The sequence below is a fragment of the Rasamsonia emersonii genome, assembly GCF_000968595.1.
Source record: "Rasamsonia emersonii CBS 393.64 chromosome Unknown ctg1118621759686, whole genome shotgun sequence".
NCBI classification, from domain to species: domain Eukaryota; kingdom Fungi; phylum Ascomycota; class Eurotiomycetes; order Eurotiales; family Trichocomaceae; genus Rasamsonia; species Rasamsonia emersonii.
Genome location: NW_013563333.1, coordinates 35820 through 60501, shown reverse-complemented (window position 1 = coordinate 60501; position 24682 = coordinate 35820). Strand labels below are relative to the sequence as shown.

Below are 24682 nucleotides of genomic sequence, written 5' to 3'. Positions count from 1 at the left end.
GGGTGCAACTGTAAGCAGGATCCAATTGCAGCTCTGCTGTTCCTTGGGTCATTCCCTAGTTGCTAATAAAACATTTTCTGTCGCACCAGCATGCTTGACCGTTACAGGCGCTGAGAGTCTACATCGGTATTTTCTTTTCCCCGAACCTCTACAGCTTGCCATGACGGTCCATATCGATTGTCCCGGAAGCTATACCACGTCTCGGATTTCATGACCTCTTCCCCCTCGGCATCGCTCTTCTCCCTGCCCCTCGCGCCATGGCAGCAGCCGCAGAGCATTCGGACGAACAAGTACGAGCCGAGGAAACGACGGAGGGGAGAGGATGAGTGGGGTGATGAGGACGAGAGCGAAGACGAAGTCCAAGATGTGGTGTCTGGCCCTGAAATAACGACGGGTGGAAGTTCAACCCTCGTGCTGTCCCCGGAAGAAGCTCATCAGTATCGCATTGCGGGCCAGCCGTTTGATCAAGAGCTTCCTGGCGGACACTTCCCTCATGCAGCAGCAGACGGATCTGGGAAGAAACTGAGGAAGAACTACACCAAGAAATTATCCACCCTTTCCCCTCCTCTATATGTCCCGCAATCTGCCGCGCAGCAAGGTAACCTACGGCTTCGACATCTTGCTGTCCTCACAGCCATCCTGCATCGTTGCCTCCTTGAAGGCGATTACGTTCGAGCTGGACGCGCATGGGGTTTGATCCTGCGGGAGGAAATTGCTGGCCATCCTATTGACGTACGAAACGAGGGCAGATGGGGTCTAGGCGCTGAGATCCTCCTTCGTCGGGATTCTCGAATTAACCCGCACGCTTCTAGCCAGCGAGATAACCAGGGGGACGCCCAAAGGACAATCAGTGCCGCTAGGCCCTTTTTCACCAGGAAAGGATTCGAAGAAGCCAAAGCATACTACGAGAGGCTCATCCTTCAGTATCCATATCGCAAAGCATCCCCAGAATCCGTGAGTTCCTTGGATTTCTATCCCGCCATGTTCGGTCTTTGGATCTACGTCGTCCAGGAAGAGAGTAATATCGCGAGGGAGCGACTACTGCAAGACCGCAACGACAAAGCTTCGGAAAGCCCATCTGAAGAAGATGATGCGATGTCAGAGTCTGATCTTGCTGAGGAGCAAGGCAAGAGAAAATCCGATCTCATTGCTGGTATCAGATCCAAGGAGTTGGAAGAAGCGCAGCAGATTGCAGCGCGAATGGATGAATTGCTCGTGTCCCCTCCGTATTCCGACAGCCCAGAGTTGCTAAGACTCCGTGGCATGGTGGCACTTTGGGTTGGAGATCTTTTTGTATCCTCAGTGCCGCAGGGCGAGGATGACACGAGTGAACTGAGCGACCAGGATTCCATGGGCATGGAGGAATCACCAGAAGCAATGATAGCGAGACGGGAGAAGAGACTTGCAACGGAGAAAAGGGACGCAGAACGGGAAAGGTCAAGGGAATTTCTCGAGAAAGCTGAGATGCGCAGTAAGGGCGTATCACACTCTTTTGAGGATCTTCACATCAACGATACTTCTCTTAGCTGATATCTCAAGGAGTTACAATGAGCTATCCGGGGAGCACTATCTCGGAGCCTTCCAACGTAGATGCTGGTTCTAAGCCTGTCATTTGATGATAATTCCGTTTTGTTTGGATTATGAGGGCAGTCATTGGCTCTTCTGCAAAGTGCATAATTCAATATCAATCTACCGCGTAATAAAGGTGAATCTGGCTGGGGAAGAAAATTCAAGGTACGCTTAGTAGCTACCCTGATGGCCAGTAATAGTCGTACTCGATTGATGCCCGAATCCGCCATCAAGCAGTCACGTGGTTTCGCGGAACGAAACAGACTGCGGAGCAACCGCGTTCGATAAACTTTCCATATCGCGGAACCAAACATTGGCGGTGCATCCGCTCGCCCCATCTAAACAAATAAACAACGGGAGTCATGATGTCGGAGGATTTCCATTAACCTCGTCAGTGCCGGGTGCTCTAGCTCATCTTGGGCGAAAACTGAGCAATCATGGCCGTGGGCGATTACATCCACGCAAAGGAAGCCGATCAGCTTCACCCAGGCACGAGAGATGTATCCAACCAGCAACGTCCGTCAAGGCAGGTCCCAGACGGTAAAACTGGGGTTGGTGTCTCACAGTCAAGATTCACTGGACCTTACCTAGTGAATGATGTTCAACCTCCACAGGAGGATGCCCATCACCAGGAGGAGAGGCAGAAAAGCGTGTTTGATACGGATGTCGAAGCGGTGGATGATTCCACACTCACCGTAACCAGCGTTGCCGATGTCGAGGATAACCAAGCTTTTGGTCCTAGCTTTTACGCCCAGCGCCTTTCTCGAAATTGGAACGGGAGTGTAGACTCCGATCTTGGTCATTCTGATGACTTCAACGCCGAGGAGGACCAGTTACGTTCAATTGGTTCCCCGGGTGATGGGGATGCCGATGATGAGAAAACGCAGACGCTGGACTGGATTTCTTCTCAAGCTTATCGCTCTGCAGGAGCAGCAGCGACGAGCAGCCGGAGAGAGGATCCATCGAGAATGATTACCAGGACGCCTTCTCGGATGGACCCAGACCGGACGGAGGGAGGAAAGGTCACCTCTACTCGCTTTATCTCTGCTCCTGATATGGTGAAGCCCACCAGGTTGCCGTATAGAAAGCAAAGCCTGGCAACTACTCCCCAGAACCGCTTCAACTTCAAGAATGAGCGTCCGTATGAGCGGCTTATATATCAATCTCCCACTCGTCGGGCCAGTGGACCACGACCACAGCCGCCTAGCCGGCAGAAGTCGACAACTAGTCCCCAGAAAAAGGACCATATGAGGCAAGACTCAAGTTCGTCACATTATTACGAAGAAAATCCCAACCGCAGAGCCGGTAGTGTTCTGGATACAACAGACGACGAAGATATCGACGACACCGACAGCCTTGATATCCGGATACCAGAGCCGTCTAAAGCTACCAAGCAAGCTTCACCTTCACGGGGAGAAAACCGGTTCAAACTAGATTATCCTCAAGAAGTGCTTCAGAAGAAATCATTCTCGGATCTTGAGAGTGAGCCCTTTGATTTCATTCCTGCTCCTCCTACTACTAGTCCAGAGCCATCATCTCCACCTCAGTCCAAGCAAGCCCAAACCGCGGCTGAGAAAGTCGCTCATGTCCAGACGCTATCGGACGCGGAGCGCCACGCCTACCTCTCCAGCCTATCCATTACGGAATGGGAGGAATTTGGCGATCAGCTCATCACCGAATTCAGCAACATGCTGACCAAGATCAAGAACGCGCGGCAGGCACGTCGCAAGACGGCAGCTTTGTTCGAGGCTGAGATCAAACGCAGACATGAACAAATTCAGAAGAACAACGCTGATCTTGACAGGAAGCTCGCCGAGATGAAAGAGGGGGGATTGGAGGTGTTGCGTGGAGCAGCTCATTGACTTTACATCCACCACCTCCCCCCTTGTCGTCCTCCAGAAATTCTGGAACTAGTTACGTTGCTGCTTGCTGGGTGAGCATGGCCAGCCACGAATGGCGCGCCGGCCTTTACTATTTCTTTCTTTCTCGCTCATCTTTGATGATATCACGACTATGCATATCTTCTTTCTCATTCGCATAAATAGATACCTGTCTATCTATCTACCCTCGCATCAATTGCATCAAATTGCATACAATTCAATTTACTCCTTTTTTTTTCAACTTTCCTGTCATTTCCCAAGAAGCATCGTTTTAGCGCATACGTTTCGTTTCCCCCTTCCATGCATGGTGGCGTCTCATCGTATTCTTTTCTGAAAGGTTTCATTCATAGCGCGACTGGTTTATTCTACAATACCTCATTATATCGATCAATTCCGAAAGAGAGGGAGGAGGACAGGGTCAGGGCCAGCAAGAAAGAGCCAGCTCAGCTCATTTTAAGTCATGTTTTGTCTACACATGACTACATATATTGTACATGTACATACATACAGTACACACCAATGTGCCTATGCCTATGACTGACTAGGATGATGGCGATGAAACAGAATAAAAAACCATGAATATAATAAATGAAGAATAATAAAGGAATGATTCAAGAGTTCAAGCTACAATGACAACAAAAAGAAAAGAAGCTCCCCGTCCCTTTCCGGAGTATCATACCGCTCGACTAAAAAGATAACCAACGCCATCGGGAATGCAGGTGAAAAAACACAGACTTTTGGCATGATGATCACTGATCAGCTCGCCCATTCAACACGCCAAGATTGAGTAATGCCGTGGCAAGTCTTTTATAGTCATCCAGTAGCTCGGCCACTTCGCCCAGTTTGAGGTCCTGCGCGTCCTGAACTTCCAGGAAACGCTTAATCGGGGGGTCGATCTTGGACAACCCCGCCAACTCTGTTGATGGTGGGTGATCGGAAGTGGAAGTGGAAGAAGCCAAAGGTCTGAGTCGTTCTGGGATATTGGTCGTTGCTGGCGTCTCAGGCGCGCTGCGACCAAACCCGCGAATCATCCCGGGGATGTGGTTCAGTGGGTTGAACGTGTTGCTGAAGTTCTTCATCGACTCCAGTGGTGTGGAGCCAGAGCTGGGGGTGAAGATGGAGCCACCAGTGCTTGGACTTGGGGTCGCTTGATCCTTTTGCGAATTTGAGCGTGGTGCAAGAGGTCTCCGCGTGCTATCGTTGCTCTTGGTGCTGTCAACGCTCCTGTCTCGAGGGCTCTGTCGGCCATCGACGCGGCCTCTGCGTCTATCTTCGGGCCGTAATCTATCATCTTTTATCGACATATCTTCGTTTGCAGTGCTTTTGTCGTTGAGGATATTCGGGCTGGTGACAAGGCGTCGAGCCTCATCTAGAGTCTTAGGGACCACTGGCCGTGAACCGTCCGGTCCACCTCGTTGATTCGACTGCATCTCCTTGAGCCGGCCAAAAAGGAAATTGAAACTGTTGTCTAAGGTGTTACTGATATTTTTCAGGCTCTGGTCCGCGGTATTTCGCACCGCATCATTAGCAGCGCCCAGGACCTTGGCGGGGGGTTGGAACAGGTTGCTCAGGCGTCGTTGTTGAGCAGACGGCACAGAAAGCTGCGCCCTGGGTAAACTGGCAGAGGCTGCTTCCTTCGCGGGCTTCGAGAACTCAGGGGTTGCAGAGGCTGATGTTACCGCTGGCTGCGAGGTCTCTTTGGCGGATCGAAGAGGATCGAGCTTTTCTGCATTCGGGGTTGTCATGGCGTTCAAGAGTCTTGGCTGGCCATCGGGCGTATTTTCTGCATTTAAGCTGGATAGATCTACATCCTCCAAGAAGCTGATCGCGGCCTCGAGATTTGTCAAGCAGTATGCGGCTTCGCCATTCATCTTACTTGCGGATCTAAATCGCTGGATGAAGAGCAGGTTACTGATGACGTTAATTCCTTCCGGCGGAGACGTGATGAGACAATAAATCAGCGTAGGTAGGATCTCATCAGCAGAGGATGAGGATGGAAGAAGAATCGTCAGAGTGTCCACAATTGCTTTGTGCGCAGAGATCAAATGTTGAAGTTTGCCGAGGGGGTATCTTTCATCATTCATTTTCATCAGGCTCTCGCGGGCCGCAGAAAGCCGTTTGCTGGCTTCTTCCTGCTTCTCTTCATCTGTCGTAGGGACCTCGATGCCAAGATCCTTCAGGGTGATTCCGAGTAATGATAACGCTGCAGTCTTGGAACGCAGCTTCTCATCTCGTACTTCATCCAAGGTACTTTTGTGGCGCCAGATTTTACTGTAAACGCTCTCGCACACGCGTCGTTCAACAGTCTCTTCTAGCGCAACCCGCTTGTACGCCAGTTGTTTCCGTGCCTTTCTTCTCTCTGTCACTTCCGAGGCCGTGAGCATCTGATGGTCTGTCCCGGCCTTGTCCGCCGCACCGTCGTTCGATTTGGAAGGAGAGGCATCCCGATTGATGCGGGAGGCAAGTGTCGAAATGTGCGTTGCTATATGGGATTCTGCGCGAACATAGAACTCTTGAAACATCGCCGAAATCTTATCAATCGAAGGAGGAGAAGGGTGAGTTTTGGCGCTCAAGGACTCAACAAACCTAATCGCATTCGAGGTGTCAGCGAAATTTTCCATCCACGAAGAATTCAGATTCCTCAATTGTACCTGTCAGACAAGCTCGCTAACTCGATTGGAAGCGTGTCTGATCCATCTTTTAGGCCTCGTGGGAGCCCAAAAGGCTCTTCACTTTGCCCTGCAGCGCTTCCTATGTCGGAGTCGGTCGAATCCCTCTTCTCGAAGATATCCGGTCCTTCGTACGCATCGTCATGGTCCGGAGATGAGGACAATGGAAGACTATCCGCATCTAAAGTTTCCGGGGTATTGAGAGTTTGGATTGTCTTTGCCCTGGTCCGGGCAAACGGGCTCACATTCGGCGTCTCCATCCTGGTAAAAGACCTAGTCGGATGAAGAGCCCTGGGGTTCTTAGACCCATTCTCCGATGGAGTCGTAGACGACATCGTTCTTGTGAGTGGTTGATCCTGCAACCACTCAGAACAACAGTCCACTTGTCCCTTCTTTTTGTGAGGTGCAGCTGACCGTCTTCAAGATGGCTGCATTCGTGGGGTCCGCGTGCACAGCTCCAGCAGCTAGCGGGACTCGGGAGAGCGACAACACGGGGATTAAGAGATCTGATAAACACAACCACGACTCCACGGAGATTATATTAGTCCATGACGCCTCAGTCAATGGTGTGAATCCCCGGTCTATCTGCCCACCTGCATTTCCTGCTGCAAATGTCCGCCCTTAGCTGCAACGGTGTCAGTTGGTCCGGCCTGCTCCGAAACGGGAAGTTCGGCGCCAAGCTGACATGTTCAGATGATTGGTCACGTGCGCAGACGACTCTGACCGCCTGCGATACGGTTGATAAGGCGGCTGACTCGCAACCGTGCGTCATCGCGGACGCCGATACTGACCGGCTCGCCTTGAGTCGAATCAATAGACGCTGTCTGTATTTCTGTTATCTGATACTCGGTTATTCACAATGACAGAACATTCACAAGGCTCCACGAGACGTCGTTTGCGGTCAAAGTCCATCGCTGGACTGCTTCTCACGATCTGCGCTGGGTTCCCGGGTCTCGTCGCAGCGCTCAACCCTCTACATCACCTGCCATCAGATGAGATTCCCATCCTACCTCCAAACGTCCCTCAAGGAGACGATACACGGCCCCTCACGGGCAGACATCAGTTTGTATGATGTCTTTGAGGACCCCCATATGCTCTCTTAGATACTCACCGCCTCTTAGTCCCTACGTCACATCTATCACCGCGGAACATATAAGTACCCTGAACTCCACAGAAAACTCGATGTCAAGCCAGACACGCGGCTCTGGGTGGTGTCGGAAGACACAGGGCTTCCGGAGCCTCTTACTGAACCTCCCACTCCTCTAGTTGCATTGTCGAACCCGATGACAATCCAAAGACTCGCGGATCGGCGTCCATCGGTGATCGAAAACCATCTAGCGTTTGCCAGGTCGTCAGGGGTAGCTGCCACTTTATCACCATCGGAATGGGTTATGGAAGACATCTCAGGCCCGGATGTCACAGACAAGGAAACCGTCTTAACGTTTGCGAAGATGACGTTGAACGACTATATCGAGGAACCTGGAACTGGAGATTGGGAGGATATCAACGGCCGGTTTAATTATTCTTCAAGCTTTGGATGGCAGAGTGATGGCTTGAGGGGTCACATATACGCTGATGAAACAAACAGCACGATAGTCATTTCGCTGAAGGGGACCTCACCCGCTCTGTTCGATGGGGCTGGTACCACTACAAATGATAAGATCAACGACAATCTTTATTTCAGTTGTTGTTGCGGCCAAGGAGGCTCGTATCTGTGGCGGCAAGTGTGCGACTGCCAGACAGCTGCATATACGGGCAACTTGACCTGCATCATTGAAGCTCTTCTCGATGAACACCGATATTATCGGGCTGCCATCGATCTGTATACCAATGTGACCGAGATTTACCCACACGCTGAGGTTTGGCTGACCGGCCATTCCCTGGGTGGTGCAATGACCAGCTTGCTGGGTCTGACATTTGGACTCCCTGTTGTTACATTTGAGGCGGTTCCAGAAGCCTTGCCAGCCGGCCGACTGGGTCTCCCTGCTCCGCCGGGGCACGATCCTAGGCGCCCCCAAACGCGCAAATACACCGGCGCATATCATTTTGGACATACTGCAGATCCAGTATTTATGGGGACTTGCAATGGTGCCAGCTCCGTTTGCACATGGGGTGGGTACGCCATGGAATCGGCATGCCATACCGGGTTGATGTGCGTCTATGATACGGTCGAAGACAAGGGATGGAGGGTTGGAATTGGGACTCACCGGATCAAATCGGTGATAACCGATGTCCTGGAAGCATACGACACGGTTCCAGCGTGCGCACCGGAGGAGGAATGCTACGACTGTGAACTCTGGAAGTTTTTCCGAAGCAATGGCTCTGAATCCACATCAACCACTACAACTACTACCTCTGCGACTTTGACGACAATGACAAGAACATCGACCTGCAAGACTCCTGGCTGGTGGGGTTGCTTGGACGAGACTACGACCACTACGACCACTACGTCAATCCCTACGACCACCTCAACGACAACGACTTCTACTTGCAAGACTCCGGGGTGGTTCGGGTGCAAAGATCCCACGACGACCTCCTCAACCGCTACCGCCACTCCCGCGCCTTCAATCACACATACTGTCGCACCAACATCCACAACTACAACGTGCAAGAACCCTGGTTGGTTCGGTTGCCGCGATCCGATAAGTACGGCAACGGCCGCTTCTGGTCCTACTGCAACCATCTCCTAACACATGTGAAACGCCTAGCTTCTTCTCAATCCACCATCTCCAACTATCATGCCATTGCATCAGCTCAGCCTCCGCAGAAATAGATCTCCCCCTTGAGAAGATGGTCCTATCTTATCCGTCTTGACCTTTGGTGCCGTTTGTCCGCGAGGTGAGACCAAAGTTTGCGTCAAGAGTACCCCATAAGAGGTACTTTTTTTTTGCTTCATTGTAATGTCGATACCTGAGGCGTTGTCACCGTTTTTGTCTATACAGATTTTGAGATATGTGGAGCATGCAAGGATTTGTCTTTTGGTTTACCCGACTCTGGTTTGTTCAAGAGGTCAGTTCGGAGCATCGGTTGCATTGGGATAAATCAGTGCGCATTAAGCGGGACGCATGATAGCCGTTATAAACAGAGGGAATTACTAGATACCATCGTATCATCTAGCGAATGATCACATGCATTACTGTCTTAACTAGAGTAACAACTTCTTTTTTCGGTTTCCCTGCAAGGCTACATTGTCTGGAGCCAGATTTGCTTTGGATAATCTGATTGCATGTTGGATTGGAGAAAGCAAATTTGAGTCGGGTTCAACCTCGGGTAGTACCGTTTGGAGTCGATCCGGGTAGTGGGATGAATTGAGTCAATGAGTTCAAAGTCAATCGGTCAATTTGACTGCCGCTGGTCCAGCCAGATCCAATGTTTCAACTTCAACAACAGTTGCACAAGCAAGCAATCAACAATCGTTGTCTCCATGGCAAAGTGATACCACAGCCGGGAGCTTTGCTGCATGACGTCTTGGTGGTTGCCCAAACCCCACAATAGTGCGGAGGAACTGTACGAACGCACTGTGCTGCGAATGGCTGCATTCGTTTGCTTGACGCAGGTCGACTGCGGCCACTAGCTTTCAAACTGACCTATGACAATTAACTAATTGTCAAGATTGCATTTAATTCATGACTTTTTCTTTGCCAGTCTTTTTGCGTTTGCAAGTTGTCGGTGCGACAAAGATTGAAGCACCAAGCAACTATACTTGAAACTCGAAAGACCTCGTTCACGCTCCCCTTACTCAATTGATCTAGATTTTCAGACTCGAAGAGAAAAAAAAAACGTTCGCTACGCCAGATAGCTCAAAGAAAAAGGACTCTGACAATTAGAGTCTCTACCTAATTGTTGCGATGTATTTTCTGTCATGACCAAAAACGGCGTAACAAAAGTGGGAGTTCTTGACGGAAGCACGAATCAGATTTCTTCAACGGCCGAGGGTGCATCAACCTGGTCGCTAGCTCATAACTGGACTCCTTCCTTGTACGACACTGCAGCTCACGGCGATGCTTGACAGGAAACGAACTGCTAATATATGCCCCTCATTTCCCTGGACCTCGATAACACCCAGTCCGTCTCTGAGGTCTCGTTTGAAGAGATGAAACTGAGGGTGAAGGTCCTGGATTCGCCTTTTCGTTAGCATCTGGTACCAGTTCCACTTGGCTGGTACCTTGTACAGTACGTCATACCCAGGTTTGGGTAACTGGCGCAGATCACATGCTATATAATAGATGCTCCCAGCCTTTTGTCAAAATTTTTCATCTTCCCTCAAATTGATCAGGATATATTTCTTGCTTTTGTCGTCTGCAAATCTACTCGATTATGGATATCACTTTTATTTCTATCCACGGCAAGCTCCCCCGTCCCGGAAGACGACGGATTTGTTCTATCCTTTGGAGGCTAATGCGAACAGGCAGATTTGAGCCAGGATGCTTGTATCCGTTATGCATCAGATTCGATTGAGGACATCCTTGGCTATCTGCCTCACGAGGTGGTCAACAAGTCCTGCTGGGAGTATTTTCACCCTGACGAGGTTCCGTTCGCCAGAAGTATCCACGGCCGTGGTGTGCGGCTGGATAAAGCTGCTGTGTTGAAATACTGCCGGATCAGGCACAAAAATGGCTCGTGGGTCTGTTGCGAATGTGTCTTCTCTGTCGTGTACGATGTCCTGGTCGCCAGCACGAGCATTTATCGGCAAGGAGCGTCCAGCCAAAGTAAGTGATGATACATTTGGAACCTATGCTTTGGTGAAAGAAGAAACACGCGATGTCTTTTTCGAATGTGTTGACTAACACTTTTTGTTATCTATTCCAGAAAGAGCTGCCGATGCTCCCATTATCCGAAGATTGTTCACATCATCGCCACGGGATCCTCGTTACCACATGCTCACCTACATATCAAGTAAATCTTCTCAATTACCACGGACGCTACCGCCTGAGCCCCGTGCCGCTCTGTTCCTCAACCGTTTTACGCGAACGCTGACGATCATGTTTGCAACGAATGGAGTCACCGAAATCCTGGGAGTCACCCCGCGGCAGCTGGTGTCGAAGAGTTTCTATTACTGCATTCAAGAGGACTGTCTCAAGGATGCGGTGCACTGTCTTGAGAGTGCAAAGGCGAATAACTCGATCGCTTACTTACGCTTTTGGTATCGAGATCCTTTACAGGATGATGTAGCAGCCGACCCCGGTATTTCCCCCACAGCGCAACGACTGCCAGACGTCCAGCATGGAGGCGGCAGCTCGAAGGATCAGCGATACTCAAGTTCAGCATCTCCAATTGAAGTCGAGGCCGTTGTCTCCTGCACTTCAGACGGCCTCGTTGTTGTGCTCCGACGGGCCCGGCCTCCGATTCCATACCTTATTCAGCAGGCTCGTGGAGGACCTGTATACGCCAGTGGGCTTTTCGCCTCGCCGTGGGCAAGCCATCCGATCCTCCCTCAACCGTATTCGAGTGAACCCGTTAACCATTGGGACGAAACTCCGCCGGCATCACGACCAATGCACCAGAGTATATATCCGAGATACAATAGCTCATGTGCGGCCAGTGCGATATCCGATCCGGCGGCGACTCCTCCGTCCGGAGAATCGAACAACAGTTTATCGAAGGGCGGCGCCCATTCTCAAAGCTTTTTGGAAACCATTCGCGATGTGGCAGTATTCGTATGGGGTGTTGTTGGCATCAATGGCTCACTGGAACGGTATGAGAGAGGAAAGCCGACGGGCGAGTCCTTGCCAGCAGAAGGAGTATGGATCTGGGATCCATTGTCACGTCAGAGGAACCTGGAGGTAGTAGTTCGAAAAGTTGCCAGAAAGAGAAGAAGAATAAAATAATATGAGTAAAGAGTTTGGAAAAGGGAACATTGAATTGCATCAAAGGAAGAAACAAAAACAGTGAATCACCATCTCGGGTCGAAAACAAATATTTTTTATGACGTTATTTTTTTTTTGAATTTTTTCCTTCTTTCCTTAAATATTTTTTCTGTCTCCCGTATCTCTTGTATTTTTTGGTGAGTCAAGTAACAATCGATATCCAAGTACATCTATCTCTGTCGCTGGCTGACATTCTAATTGGCTACTTAAAAGAGAAGGTCCATGCGACTGCAACTGACGTCAACAGAGAGTGGGCCATGCGGAAGTATATCACGTGACATATGGAGACACCTCAGGTACCCAGGCAAGCTCCCAGGTTGGCTGGAACCGAAATTAACAGCAATTCGGGGAAATTTAGTTGATGTGGGGTACAGGTACCCGCCGCACTCCGCTCTCGAGCTAATCTCGGGACTGGTTGATCAGATTGATAGACCTTGTATCTGTTGAACTGGAACATGGTACAGAGCTCTGGATATAGAACACTGCGGACATTGAACTTAGCCTGAACAATACTGACATAAGAGTGTACGAAGCGACCCCTGCTCGATTCTGTGGTTGCAATGAACCAGCCGCGAAACAAATCGTTGGGGTTGTCTCTTCCGTGAGCTTCCCGCTGTCGGAGGGTTCCGAATTCCGATTAATCTTCGCCAGCTCCCAACAACTTGACGTCGAAGCCTGGGTGAATTGGCGCAATTAGCGTGACTGTCCAATGAGTGGCTTGCCAAATAATCAAAACGATGCTCGTAGGTATGTCAGCAATGAGGTCGAGACCCTGGACTTCTCCCTATGTTTAACAGTCCACCGCTCGACTTGGCCCTCCTCCCTGCGGGGTGCTGACAAAGAAATTGTGGTCTGGAGAGCTGTATGACACAATCGTCTCCAACGAAGCCAATCGTTTGATGCTTCTCCTCCCAGGATGCGGCGTGAGCTGCTCCTCATGTCCCCGTATGTATGCGGACAACAAGCATCTGTGGCCATTCTCATCGGCCAATGTATTACCTTCACCAGGCCTGCGATTGGCACAGCTAGGTCCCACATTGTGCGGGGTAGTACCAGCCCATGTTGATGCGGAGAAAGCAAGAGGACGGTCTGCGGCGCTGGATACGCTACCCCAGTCGACAGGAGATCGTCGATTGGTCGCCAGCGTCGAGCTTCTCTCCTCAAAGGATGGTGAGGCGGCATCAGGACCATCCCGATTTCCCCGAGACCACACTGATACTCTTAGTCCAGCTATGAGAGAGGGCATCCTTGAAATCGCCTGATCCCTATTCAGCGAGGCATCTTGCAGCAGACAGGGCACTCCCCACAGGCTTAACCCCAATGGGCTCGATGATCCATGCAGAGACAAGGCTGGTTGCGGAACGCATGGAACTCTCTCCCTCCTCTCCATGGCAAACTGTTGTCTTCCCTACCCCACCCCAGGCAATGTGGTTTCCCATATATAATCCCCAGTCCCTCGAGCTATCCGTATCCGACCGAGCCGTCCTCTCATTTTCTTATCGAAGCTTCATCCCCTCTTGCAGAAGCCATCTGCTGGAGTTGAAAACCTGTGTTTTCTAGCTAGATACACCGCACCTAGTAGTGATAGCCAACCATGGGTGCCGACGACGAGCCCAGTATGTTTGCTCTGTAGCCACAGCCCGAAGAGATACGAGTAAGGTCTTTGTCAGCAACATCTACTGACTGCGACTGTTCAGAGACCTACCGTTACAACGAAAAGCCTGTCTACACCACATCCAATGGCTGTCCGGTTCGTCTTTACCAATCACAGTACATTAGGACTCGACTCGTACTGACATGAGCTAGGTCTTCGACCCGGAAGCCTCCCAGCGAGTTGGTCCTAATGGACCTCTCCTGCTGCAGGACTTCCACTTGATCGACTTGCTTGCCCACTTCGACAGAGAACGGATCCCTGAGCGTGTCGTCCACGCTAAGGGCGCTGGAGCATACGGTGAATTCGAGGTGACCGACGATATCAGCGACATTGTGGGTTGAAATCCCTGCCAACAGACCAGGAAAGGAAGAGGCTGACTGTACTTGCTCAGACTGTCATTGATATGCTCAAGGGTGTGGGCAAGAAGACGAAGCTCGTCACGCGTTTCTCCACCGTCGGTGGTGAGAAGGGTTCTGCTGACAGCGCTCGTGACCCCCGTGGATTCGCCATCAAATTCTACACGGAGGAGGGCAACTGGGACTGGGTGTTCAACAACACCCCTGTCTTCTTCCTTCGCGACCCAGCCAAGTTCCCTCTTTTCATCCACACGCAGAAGAGAAACCCTCAGACCAACCTCAAAGATGCGACTATGTTCTGGGACTACCTGTCCACCCACCAGGAGTCTGCTCACCAGGTGATGCACCTCTTCAGCGACCGTGGCACTCCTTATTCCTACCGCCACATGAACGGTTACTCAGGCCACACGTACAAGTGGATCAAGCCCGATGGCAGTTTTAACTACGTCCAGATCCACGTGAAGACCGACCAAGGCAACAAGACCTTCACGAACGAAGAGGCGATCGAGCTGGCAGGGACCAACCCTGACTGGCACACGCAGGACCTGTTCAACGCCATCGAGAGAGGCGAGTACCCATCGTGGACCTGCTACGTCCAGGTTCTCAGCCCTGAGCAAGCGGAGAAGTTCCGCTGGAACATCTTCGACCTGACCAAGGTCTGGCCTCAGGGAGAGGTGCCGCTGCGCCGCTTTGGCAAGATCACTCTGAACAAGAACCCTCAGAACTACTTCGCTGAGATCGAGCAGGTGGCGTTCTCGCCCTCTCACATGGTCCCTGGTGTCGAGCCTTCGGCCGACCCGGTCCTGCAGTCTCGTCTCTTCTCGTACCCAGACACCCACCGCCACCGCCTGGGTGTCAACTACCAGCAGATCCCCGTCAACTGCCCGCTGAAGGCGTTCAACCCCTTCCAGCGTGACGGCGCGATGAATGTGAACGGCAACTATGGCGCGAACCCGAACTACCCGTCCAGCTTCCGACCCCTCACGTACCGCCCGGTCAAGGCAAGCCAGGAGCATGAGAAATGGGTCGGCTCGGTTGTTACCGCGCAGCTCCCTGTCACCGACGAGGACTTTGTGCAGCCCAACGCCCTCTGGCACGTGCTTGGTCGCCAGCCTGGCCAGCAGGAGAACTTCGTCAAGAACGTGTCTACTCACCTGTGCAATGCCCATGAGAAGGTCCGCAAGAAGACGTACGAGATGTTCTACCGCATCAACAAGGACCTGGGTGCTCGGATCGAGAAGGCTACTGAGGCCCTGGCGAAGGATACCCCTGCGGCGCGTTTGTAAGAAGTTATCAACAAGTTGTGTTATGTAGCAAGAATGCTGGTGACATCCTTTAAGAGATAGGAAATTGTTATTACTTGTGAAATGAAATTGGGACAAGAAATTGGGAATTTTTTTTCTGATATCAGCGAATTTCATGAGATACCTCGTTCTTTTAGCAATTGAAATGTCTGTTCGACTGAGTCTTATGATACCGTAAGTCAGTGATCACATAGTAATGTAACGCAGTGATGAGAAAGGAACGAAATATAAACCGGTATTACCACACAACTTGATATAAATGCGCGGGAAGTAACGATTCACTAAATTATTTAAATGTACACACATCGTATATCAAGTAAATACGTACGTCTTTCCTAGTACCTAACTAGGAAATATATAGATTTATTCATTATCACGTTCTTAGAAGGCATGATAAGACCAGACGAGAAGTGATGTGATCAGATCCAATCGGATCAGGGGATGATTATACTATAGGTTGTATATTTTTAACTATATTTTTCTAGAATTCCTTTAGTTTGTATGTTGCAATTCTAGGACAGACTTTAACTAATACCAGGAGTGTTATTTAGTCTGTTAGTTTGTACGCCATACGGTCTTACCCCGCAAAACCGGTGAGCTAAATTTAGGCAGGTATGTACACAACACATATAGGAGCTAACGTGAGAACTTTATGAGTACTAAGTCGTGTATTCTTGAATGCTACCTAATTTTGTTTCTCTTATAGAATTTCTATTTGCAATTTGGTGGTTAGTTATGTAGCTTTCGTCGCCATCAAAAAAAGAAGAAAAAAAAAAGAAAATATGCACCTAATTGATCAATTAATTAATCTCCTTGGAATTAGCGTCTGTTAAGCAGTCTACAGACAGCGCAATTCAACTCATACGCATATGCATACATGCACATGTATCACATCTGAGTAGGACAGATAGTTTCAAGATTGCATTATATTTGTGGCTACGTCGATAGCTACAGCAAGAACCTACTTCGAGTATAGATCAACAAACTACTCGTGATGATACATGCTCTTGAACTGAGCCATTAACCTGACACGTACGGAATATCATAAAATTTTTTCTGTAAATAATAGATAAAGTATATATTACATTTACTCATGTGTCCATTCCGGCTTCTTTTTCTCCGCAAACGCAGTCATACCTGGACACGGGATTAGTCGCTTACTATATATATTTATGTTTACCAATAAGAGAGAAAACTCACCGATCTTCTGATCCTGGGTGCCAAACAGGCCATGGAACAGCCGTCTCTCAAAGTCGACACCCTCCTTCAGGGCAAGCTCCTGGCTCTTGTTCACGACCTCCTTGGCGGCCGTCACAGCAACCCGGCTGTAGCTGGCAATCGTCTCCGCCGTCTTGATGGCCTCCTCCAGAAGCTCATCCTTGCCGCCGTCAACCACCTTGGCAGCGACACCCCACTCGCCGGCTTCCTTGCCGCTGAAGTTCTTCCCCGTCAGGATGAGTTCCATCGCCTTGCTCTTCCCAACCGCCCTCGTCAAGCGCTGCGAACCGCCGGCACCGGGGATGACGCCCAGTTTGATCTCCGGCTGGCCGAACGTCGCGTTGGCGGTGCAGTACACGATGTCACACATGAGGGCCAGTTCGCACCCTCCACCGAGAGCGTATCCCGCGACGGCCGCAATGACCGGTTTCCGGATATTGTTGGCCAGATGGGACCAGGGCGCGATGAAGTTGTTGGAGTAGGCGGACGAAAAGGTCAGGGGGGCCATCTCCTTGATATCCGCACCGGCTGTTTTTCAGAGAACATGGGCCTATCAGTATGCGAAAATAATACTCGAAATCGTTGGTAGGGGAATTCCTCACCAGCAAAAGCTTTTTCGCTGCCGGTTATGATAATGGCTCCAATGTCCTTGTCCTCATCGTATTTGGTGAGGGCATCGTTCAATTCCTTGAACAGAGGGCTCGACAGAGCATTGAGGGCCTTGGGGCGGTTCAGAGTGACTAGAGACAGACAGAACTCAGTCAGCCGCCATAGCTTCAGAGTATGCATACATGCATGCACTCATTGTCTCTCGAAACTACTCACTTAATCCAACACCTGGTTTGGGGCTCTCCGTAAGAATGTACTCGTAAGCAGGAGACGCGGAAGAGTAGCGCCGGCCAACCCTCGACAGGTATGATGTCAAGGGACGGGCGGTGCTGGAGGCGACCAGTCGCGAACACCGCGAGTAGAACATGATGAGAGCAACGGCTGAATGGAAGGAATTCTTTCGACTTCTGCTCGGGTTTACCCTTCAGAACTTGGAATTGGGTCAGACGTTCGTTTGTGATATAATTTATCGTCTTGCTGGGAGCTGCCCAGACAATAAACACTCCCCGCAACCCTTCTCCGCGGATCCCCGACCGAGCTCCGAGGTAAGCCGCAGCCACCCGACCGGGCACGTGAGTCTTCCATACATGTGGACTGTATTTGCATTGTTTGCATCAGATACCGCTCTAACTAAATCTGGTTAAGTCATGGCAGGCCATTCACGTGCATGGAATGGTGGACTGTAGTGGCTGGTGCAGGTTATGGCGTGCATGTGGCGGTGCAGCACGATGAGGCGGTACAGGCGCTCTGGACACTTTTCGTTAACGGCAAAAGGAAAACGCTAGGAAGGCCGGAGCCGGCCATCGTCAGTCTGCCAGCCAGTCTGCCAGTGAGCTGTCAACTCGTTCTCTTGTCGTACACGCACAATCGCTGCTGGAAGTCAGCTGCGCTGCGCGATCTTGACAATCTCAGGAGCCCTTCTTCTTACCCTGGACATACTTTTAGGTCTCGGCATCACCTGCTTTGTGTTGTACACACAATGGACGCTGCTGAGCCGGAGCAGACTCCTTTTACCGCCGTGACGGCTCACACTTCAAAACTTGCCCGGGTGAGTATGACGTGACGCGATCTTTGAGGGGAGAGAAAGCGGAGTGGTGATGTCGCACCGTGAATTGCACAAATGAGGATTGGATCCGCTTCGACAATTCTGTTCCTCTGGCTGACGAAGATGTGTTCTAGCAATATCAAGCCTATCTGGACAAGGTCACACCTTACACGGCCTACCGATGGATCGGCACCGCCATTTTTCTGTTTATTTTCTTCCTGAGAATTATTCTTGCACAGGGATGGTATATCGGTACGGACACGCTTCTCCAATGCTGTGCTGTCCGGGGTTTCTCATGCGTGGAATTAACTATGCTGACCAACGGTGTCTTCTCCAGTCGCGTACACCCTGGCCATCTACCTCCTGAATCTATTCCTCGCCTTCCTGCAGCCCAAGTTCGACCCCTCCCTCACTCAAGACGAAGGGTTGGAGGACGGTGAGGCGACATTGCCGACGAAGCAGGACGACGAGTTCCGCCCATTCATCCGACGGCTTCCCGAATTCAAGTTCTGGCACTCGGCCACCCGCGCCATCACTATCGCCTTCGTCTGCACATGGTTCTCCTTCTTCGACATTCCCGTTTTTTGGCCGGTGCTGGTGATGTACTGGCTGATCCTCTTCTTCCTGACGAGTAAGTTCTGACGAAAAGTCATCCTTTAACAAACAAACAAACGGTACTGATTATTGCTCCCTCTCTTCTACCAGTGCGACGACAGATCCAGCACATGATCAAATACCGCTATGTCCCCTTCACCATTGGAAAGACGAGATATGGCCGGAATTAAAAAGAAATGACGAACGAACTGAACTAGGCCCGGGAAAAAACAATGAGAGCAAGCGGCTCCTTTCTTTCTTTAACGCTAAATCCGGACTTCCCAGCTAAGCTTAGGTCACTGCTCTGCAGCGACTCGACCAGTTATCGATGTCATTTTTTTTTAATCCGACAGGCCTACTGTCAACGATGAATGCCAAGTCTTTTTTTTCTCTTTCCCCCCTTTTTTTTGCCTTTCTCCTTCTCACGTGAATTTTTATTTTACTATAAAAGCTTTTTATTAAACCGATTAACCTAATGTGCATCTGGATTGGATTCTCGGTAGGGGGAAGGGGGATAGGTAGGGAAAAGGGAAGAAAAAATATGAATATCAATCTGATTCGTTATACTGTACAATTAAATCTAGTGCCATTGCTGTTCATTCCTGTGGCATGAATGTTCATTATCGTCTTATTATTTTTAATCTCTTTGCATGTTTTTTTTTCCTGTGCTGTTCTGTTTTGTTCGTTATTTCCTTATTCTAAGATGAGGACCGAGGATGGATATTTTGATGACATAGATGGATAAATGACTTTTAAATAAAATAAAAATAATAATCAATGTACAGAACTTTCCTGCCGTCTTTCATCAGTTTTTTTCTCTGAAAATTTGCTCAGGTCGGGCTAGCGCTCGATTTCTCCGAGTTAGACTGATGTCCTGCCGCCTGAGTGAACCTGGAAATTAATTCTCTTGCTTGCAAGAAGATCAGGTAAGGAAATTGATGGTAAGAACAAAGCCAAAGCGTCACAAAATAACTGCAGTACAAAAAGGGTATCTCGTTGCGAATCACATAACTTTGACAACGGTCAACTTTTTGTTGTGTAAGAAGCAGAGACTAGCTATACTATGCGGATATCTTCATTAACCAAAAGCAAAAGAATCATCCATAAGTATGTACAAGAAGGAAAGAAAAATCGATATCAACTCATTGCAAATGAAACTCATGCCAAAAGAAAACACCATCTAAAAGCAGCGTGAGACTCCTTAATAATATAGGAAGAGACGTGGGTATATGTATGAGGGCAGATCAGAAAATTTAAATCTCGAGGTGGTCAACGCTGTTCGATCGTCCAATTGTGGTACCGCTCACTGGACGCGGAGGATCCGAGCTTTTGGCGTCCACCTCTGTGGTCTTCGTGCAAATCCAAGCAGAGGCGTACATGTTCACCCTGCGTCCTCCGTCAGTTCCTGAAGAGGGCTGGTCTCAGATCAAAGGCCCACTTACCGGTCGATACATGATCCCGGGAATCTGGCTCCCACACGACGGGGAGTAAAGCCGTTGTCCTGGAAGTCCTTGATGTACCATGGCTCGATGCTCGCGGATCTCAGCAAGACGCGGCCGCCGATCTTCAGGGCACGGTTAAGAGCTCGGGCCTGCTTCGCTGCAGCATCTTCCTTGGGGTTGAACCAGTCCATTGAATCCATCACCTATGATGTGCTTGTGAGCGCTAATCAAGGAGAGCTGGAATCGAACACCCCGCACTTACCACTGCAATGGTCAAAGTTCCCGGCTTGATGCGTGAAATAACCTCATCAAGCCCGTCGGTGTGAATTCGGAGACCGTCAAAGGCTCCAGGAGCGGACAGTTTGACGTGAGCCTTAGGAGTCAAATATGTTGGGTGACAACTAGACCCAGTCAGCTACTGAAGAATGCAAAGTTATCAGCAGGATATATAACTTACCTTCGCGAGTAGCGTCCTTGGAGACACAGGTAGTAGAAGTAATTGTCGTTGCTGATCAGAGTCTCCTTGGCAACGGGATCCAACGTATCGACTACATATTCCCGGATAGCCCGACCACTGACGTCCGAACCCTTCTTCACACCGCTAAGGCCCTTTCTCTTGAGGTAGTCGTCAATGATCATGTTTCTCTGAGCCGGTGGGACTCCGGCGGCCTTCCAGGCAAACCATTCCGTTCCAACCACAGCCCAGTTGAGAAGTTTGCTCAGCAAGACACCTCGGATTTGCGGCCACATTTTCCGCTGCTCGTTCAGAGTCGGGGCCTCGCAGAACTTCTTGACTTTCCCCGACAGGCCAAACACCGTGAACAAGTATCGCACAAGCTTAATCGCGTGTCGTGATCCGCCAGTCTCATAAAGGCCCTTTCCAGACTTGGACGTAAAAACATTGGTATTGTCTAGCCAGTACTGGAAAGCCTGGCTGGAGAGATGTGGGCTGAGCCGGGAGATCAGAAGTTCACGGAACTCGGGATGCTTTCCTTCACCGAAAATCTTCCAGACGTCCTTGTAAGGCAAAGCGCTGAAACAAGCGACCTTAAGCTCGAGGAGGTGGTTCTGATTGGGGTTCATGTCAACGGCATGGATTCTCTTGGGGTTCTTCTGTAAGTAGTCCAAAATATTGTCACCCGCACTAGTGATGGTCAGGATAACGTCATCACTCGTGATGTTCAACAAACGATGGTCGACACGAGGGTCCTCCCAGTTGAAAGCGTAGATGTATTCGTTGTTAAACTGCGTGTGCTTTGGTAGCAAGTCGTTGTAATAAATCCGGTAGTGGTGATTCTGGTAGAATGTAGACGGAAGGGGAAGATTGGAGCTCAGGTTGACCACGGCAGATTCATAGGCTTTGGACCGGATCTCAGGAGTAGCACGTTCGACAGCATCGTTCATCTCCTTTCGATGGTTTGCTGGAGACAGGTACGGGGACTCCGTAAAGGACGCATTCAGCCTTTCAATAGCCTCGCGGCTTGAATTGCTCGACGCGATGTCTTTCTGGCATCCAAGGAAGATATAGTAGGGTATTCCTCCCAGGAGATAGTTTCGCCCGCTCGCCGAAATGATCGTTCCAAAGCGGTATTCGAGGTAGTCTCGACGAGCAGCTTCCAGATCAACGCGGTCAAAATCAAACCACGCCCGCCAGAACACCCGTCCAAGCCAGTTGACATGCCGGTTGAAGACGCCGCCAGTGTAGTTTCGGCACGAGACGTCAACGATGCTTTGCACTATAATCGCCAATTAGCCGCAAGAAGGCAGAACGGTCATAATTCGGCAAGCGTACCGTAGAAATCACAGACTCCAATGATACCGGTCGGTTTCAGAAGCTTGGTCAAGGAATCAACGACGCTGTAATAGTCTGCATTTATTAGTATAAAGATACGTTGATAGCCATAGAGGACATACCTGGAATCATCGACAAGCTGTAGCTCATAGTCACCAGATCAGCACCTCCTTCCTGGGACTTGGATGCGCCGTTCTCCGACACACCCGGGAGGCGGAACTCGCGGGCATCCTGGCAAACCACGGTGACATTCTTCCAACCAAGACGTGCAAATCTCTGCCGCGCGACCTCCAGAAGAGATGGAGAAAGATCCACCAGGTACACGTGAGAGAAAAAGGTTTCCACGGGAAGGAATTGGTTCATTGCCTCGATATTGTACCTGTCCAAGTGTCAGAATTGGGCGCATCTTAGGACGTACGGGGAACATACCCAGTTCCTCCACCAATCTAGAACCGGTTAGCGATAACTGACTGCCACCAGCGTACAGAAGCACTTACGTCGACCCATACGGGCTTTCCAGCAGAGAGCTTGTTCTGCACCTCTCTGAACTTAAGTTGGGCAGCCAAAAGTCCGAGCATATCCTCGCGACCACGGAGCAGTGTCTTGCGGGTCGCATCATAAGCGCTTGCCTTTTGTCACCATCAGCGTGTGATTGATCGATGAGCCTGCTTGTCGACGCGTACCTGGCTTCGGTAAAAGCTCTCCAGTGCATGTTGTTGGCCGCCTTCACCGCCTCGATCACGCTCGTGAGGTTTCAAGAAACTCGCATACACAAACTTCGCATAAGTCACGATTACATTCTCAGCCTTGTCTTTCTGTAAAGACAGAAGGAGCACAGAGGCAACGAGAGCGCAGACTAAGAAAGCGGCGATGCCAATGGAAATATGAGGGGAGCCTGCGCCTTGTAGGCCAAGCTTTGAGTGAAGCGTATCAACTACACTCATCGTGATGGAGTGCTTGAGCGTACTATGAAGTGAACAACGCCACGAGCGATGAAGATGCTGAAGAGAAGCAATTGACAGGAAAGAAGACGGGCTCGTGAAGGTAGAGCACCTTCAAGTATATGCTGGAGTAAGCAAGCATCGTAGGTCTGCCCCACCATGCCCCTCTGCTCAGAGGATTTGGCTGAGGACGATCCATACAAAGTACGAGACATCCCACGATGCCCTATCAGGGCGACACATGCATGTCGCCGGTTCAGAAGGAGCGGCTTTTGGGCTTGCCATGTCGAACAGGACGGGTCTGAAAGCACGCGACGGGTTTAGTCCCAGAGGATGCGTGGGTTAGTCCCGAAGAAGATGCGGGTTTGGTGCCTGGCTCTGCTATATCGATCGAGAGAAGCAGCCGTATCGACCTGGCTGGCAAGGCCTCCATCGTGCCCATGGAGAAATCCCAACAAAAAATCTATCAAGTAGGAGAGCGTGTCTCCGGCATGTGCAACAATGGTCTGGATGGAGCGTGCCAGCGTCGACTGCCCCAGTGGGCGTGGAGACCGTCGATATGCGCGCTTGGCGGTTGAGCTTGCCGGAAGCTCTCTCTGCGGGAGCCAATCACAGGCGCGGGTGCTGCCACGACACCCCGACTGCATCGGAGACGCATCGCTGGCGGAGGTCCCGTGCAGCAGCCTAAAAGTGGCCACTCGTGACTGCCCGCCGTCTGCCCCTGGCGATAGCGTCGATAGCAGGTGATAGGACAATCGGGCTAGTCTCATTTCTTCGACAGGATCGACCGTACTCCGTAATTACTCCATACGCCGGATTAACTAGTATCTAACTTATCTAACATCCGGGACTCCGGAGTGAAAGAGGAGCTACTAACTTGCTGGAGAAGACCGATGTCTTCTTTCTCTTTACCCGATTACAATAGTCAATAATGGTTCCGTTGTCCCGAAGAACTGGAGCGCAGCAGAGAGATACCTCAGATGCACGTGATTGTTTCCCAGGGACCCTTATTGTTGCAATTGCACGGTTCCATTAGATGTTCAGGATCCATCAGAAAAGAAGAAAGCAGCGCGGAAACAATATCCAATACATACGATAAACATAATAAACATTAATGGCGAGAAAATACTTGGCAGAGGAAAAGGAACAGTACACCTTACTCCGTATGGGGGTGATTGGACCCTCCGACTTCGGACGATTCCGTGACTTTCACATGCTTTTTCAAATCGATATTCTCAACAAATTCAATCTGAGTATGTGTCCAGTTGACTAGTTAACCACGATTGTATCTTCTCCACCAATTCTAGTGTCTAGTCGCGCCTCTTCCTGTTTTGGACAGGCTTGCTCAACAATTCGAATAATCGTATCGATCTCAGCGCAGTTCCAGCATGTGATAGGCACGTGCTTCTGAATCGTCAATGAGCACTTAGCCTTTTGTAATACGCCGTTCCTGGATGATCTCCGCAGATTGCCTACGATGGTGACCTCTGTAAAAGTATGAGAGAGTGAAAGAAAAGGGACGAGGAAAGACAAGTGGAGGCACAAAAGGAACAATTGAGCTCTGTGACGTGTCGGATTCAATGAAACCCTTCTTGCGCGGATGATTACTCTTCTATCAAGTCCTATTAACTGGAACGGGCCGTTGCTGTATTGTCGTACTTAGCAGTACTCGGGATGCCGATGCAAGCTAACAAATGCCAAGGTCACGTAGCGTCTGCGTTCTATGCGTATCCTCCCATACA

At 50.3% G+C, this 24682-nt stretch overlaps 9 protein-coding genes across 9 annotated transcripts; 6 read left to right on the top strand and 3 right to left on the bottom strand.

Annotated features, from left to right (window-relative positions):
• Positions 1-210: 210 nt before the first annotated feature.
• On the top strand, positions 211-1530 carry T310_0617 (uncharacterized protein; the record flags this gene model as incomplete). Its single annotated transcript, XM_013476527.1, has 1 exon — positions 211-1530. One exon carries the CDS (start codon positions 211-213, stop codon positions 1528-1530), a length of 1320 nt encoding a protein of 439 aa, XP_013331981.1.
• A 476-nt stretch (positions 1531-2006) lies between these two features.
• Positions 2007-3431, top strand: T310_0616 (uncharacterized protein; the record flags this gene model as incomplete). Its single annotated transcript, XM_013476526.1, has 1 exon — positions 2007-3431. The coding sequence occupies one exon, from the start codon at positions 2007-2009 to the stop codon at positions 3429-3431; it is 1425 nt and encodes a 474-aa protein (XP_013331980.1).
• Positions 3432-4198: 767 nt separating this feature from the next.
• T310_0615 (VPS9 domain protein) lies at positions 4199-6453 on the bottom strand (the record flags this gene model as incomplete). The annotated part of the gene is made up of 2 exons (XM_013476525.1): positions 4199-6035; positions 6101-6453. The coding sequence occupies 2 exons, from the start codon at positions 6451-6453 to the stop codon at positions 4199-4201; spliced, it is 2190 nt and encodes a 729-aa protein (XP_013331979.1).
• A 524-nt stretch (positions 6454-6977) lies between these two features.
• On the top strand, positions 6978-8808 carry T310_0614 (Triacylglycerol lipase; the record flags this gene model as incomplete). The annotated part of the gene is made up of 2 exons (XM_013476524.1): positions 6978-7184; positions 7240-8808. 2 exons carry the CDS (start codon positions 6978-6980, stop codon positions 8806-8808), a joined length of 1776 nt encoding a protein of 591 aa, XP_013331978.1.
• A 1923-nt stretch (positions 8809-10731) lies between these two features.
• T310_0613 (uncharacterized protein) lies at positions 10732-11946 on the top strand (the record flags this gene model as incomplete). The annotated part of the gene is made up of 2 exons (XM_013476523.1): positions 10732-10738; positions 10928-11946. 2 exons carry the CDS (start codon positions 10732-10734, stop codon positions 11944-11946), a joined length of 1026 nt encoding a protein of 341 aa, XP_013331977.1.
• A 1633-nt stretch (positions 11947-13579) lies between these two features.
• On the top strand, positions 13580-16310 carry T310_0612 (Catalase; the record flags this gene model as incomplete). Its single annotated transcript, XM_013476522.1, has 9 exons — positions 13580-13601; positions 13683-13735; positions 13792-13971; positions 14031-15277; positions 15420-15473; positions 15785-15794; positions 15859-15911; positions 16006-16027; positions 16248-16310. 9 exons carry the CDS (start codon positions 13580-13582, stop codon positions 16308-16310), a joined length of 1704 nt encoding a protein of 567 aa, XP_013331976.1.
• A 76-nt stretch (positions 16311-16386) lies between these two features.
• On the bottom strand, positions 16387-17493 carry T310_0611 (Enoyl-CoA hydratase; the record flags this gene model as incomplete). Its single annotated transcript, XM_013476521.1, has 4 exons — positions 16387-16436; positions 16500-17045; positions 17120-17257; positions 17343-17493. 4 exons carry the CDS (start codon positions 17491-17493, stop codon positions 16387-16389), a joined length of 885 nt encoding a protein of 294 aa, XP_013331975.1.
• Positions 17494-18105: 612 nt separating this feature from the next.
• T310_0610 (Protein rer1) lies at positions 18106-19054 on the top strand (the record flags this gene model as incomplete). The annotated part of the gene is made up of 4 exons (XM_013476520.1): positions 18106-18174; positions 18306-18423; positions 18509-18802; positions 18894-19054. The coding sequence occupies 4 exons, from the start codon at positions 18106-18108 to the stop codon at positions 19052-19054; spliced, it is 642 nt and encodes a 213-aa protein (XP_013331974.1).
• A 964-nt stretch (positions 19055-20018) lies between these two features.
• T310_0609 (uncharacterized protein) lies at positions 20019-22943 on the bottom strand (the record flags this gene model as incomplete). The annotated part of the gene is made up of 9 exons (XM_013476519.1): positions 20019-20151; positions 20208-20410; positions 20470-20608; positions 20665-21943; positions 22000-22074; positions 22122-22378; positions 22429-22445; positions 22497-22628; positions 22683-22943. The coding sequence occupies 9 exons, from the start codon at positions 22941-22943 to the stop codon at positions 20019-20021; spliced, it is 2496 nt and encodes an 831-aa protein (XP_013331973.1).
• Between the last annotated feature and the right edge of the window lie 1739 nt (positions 22944-24682).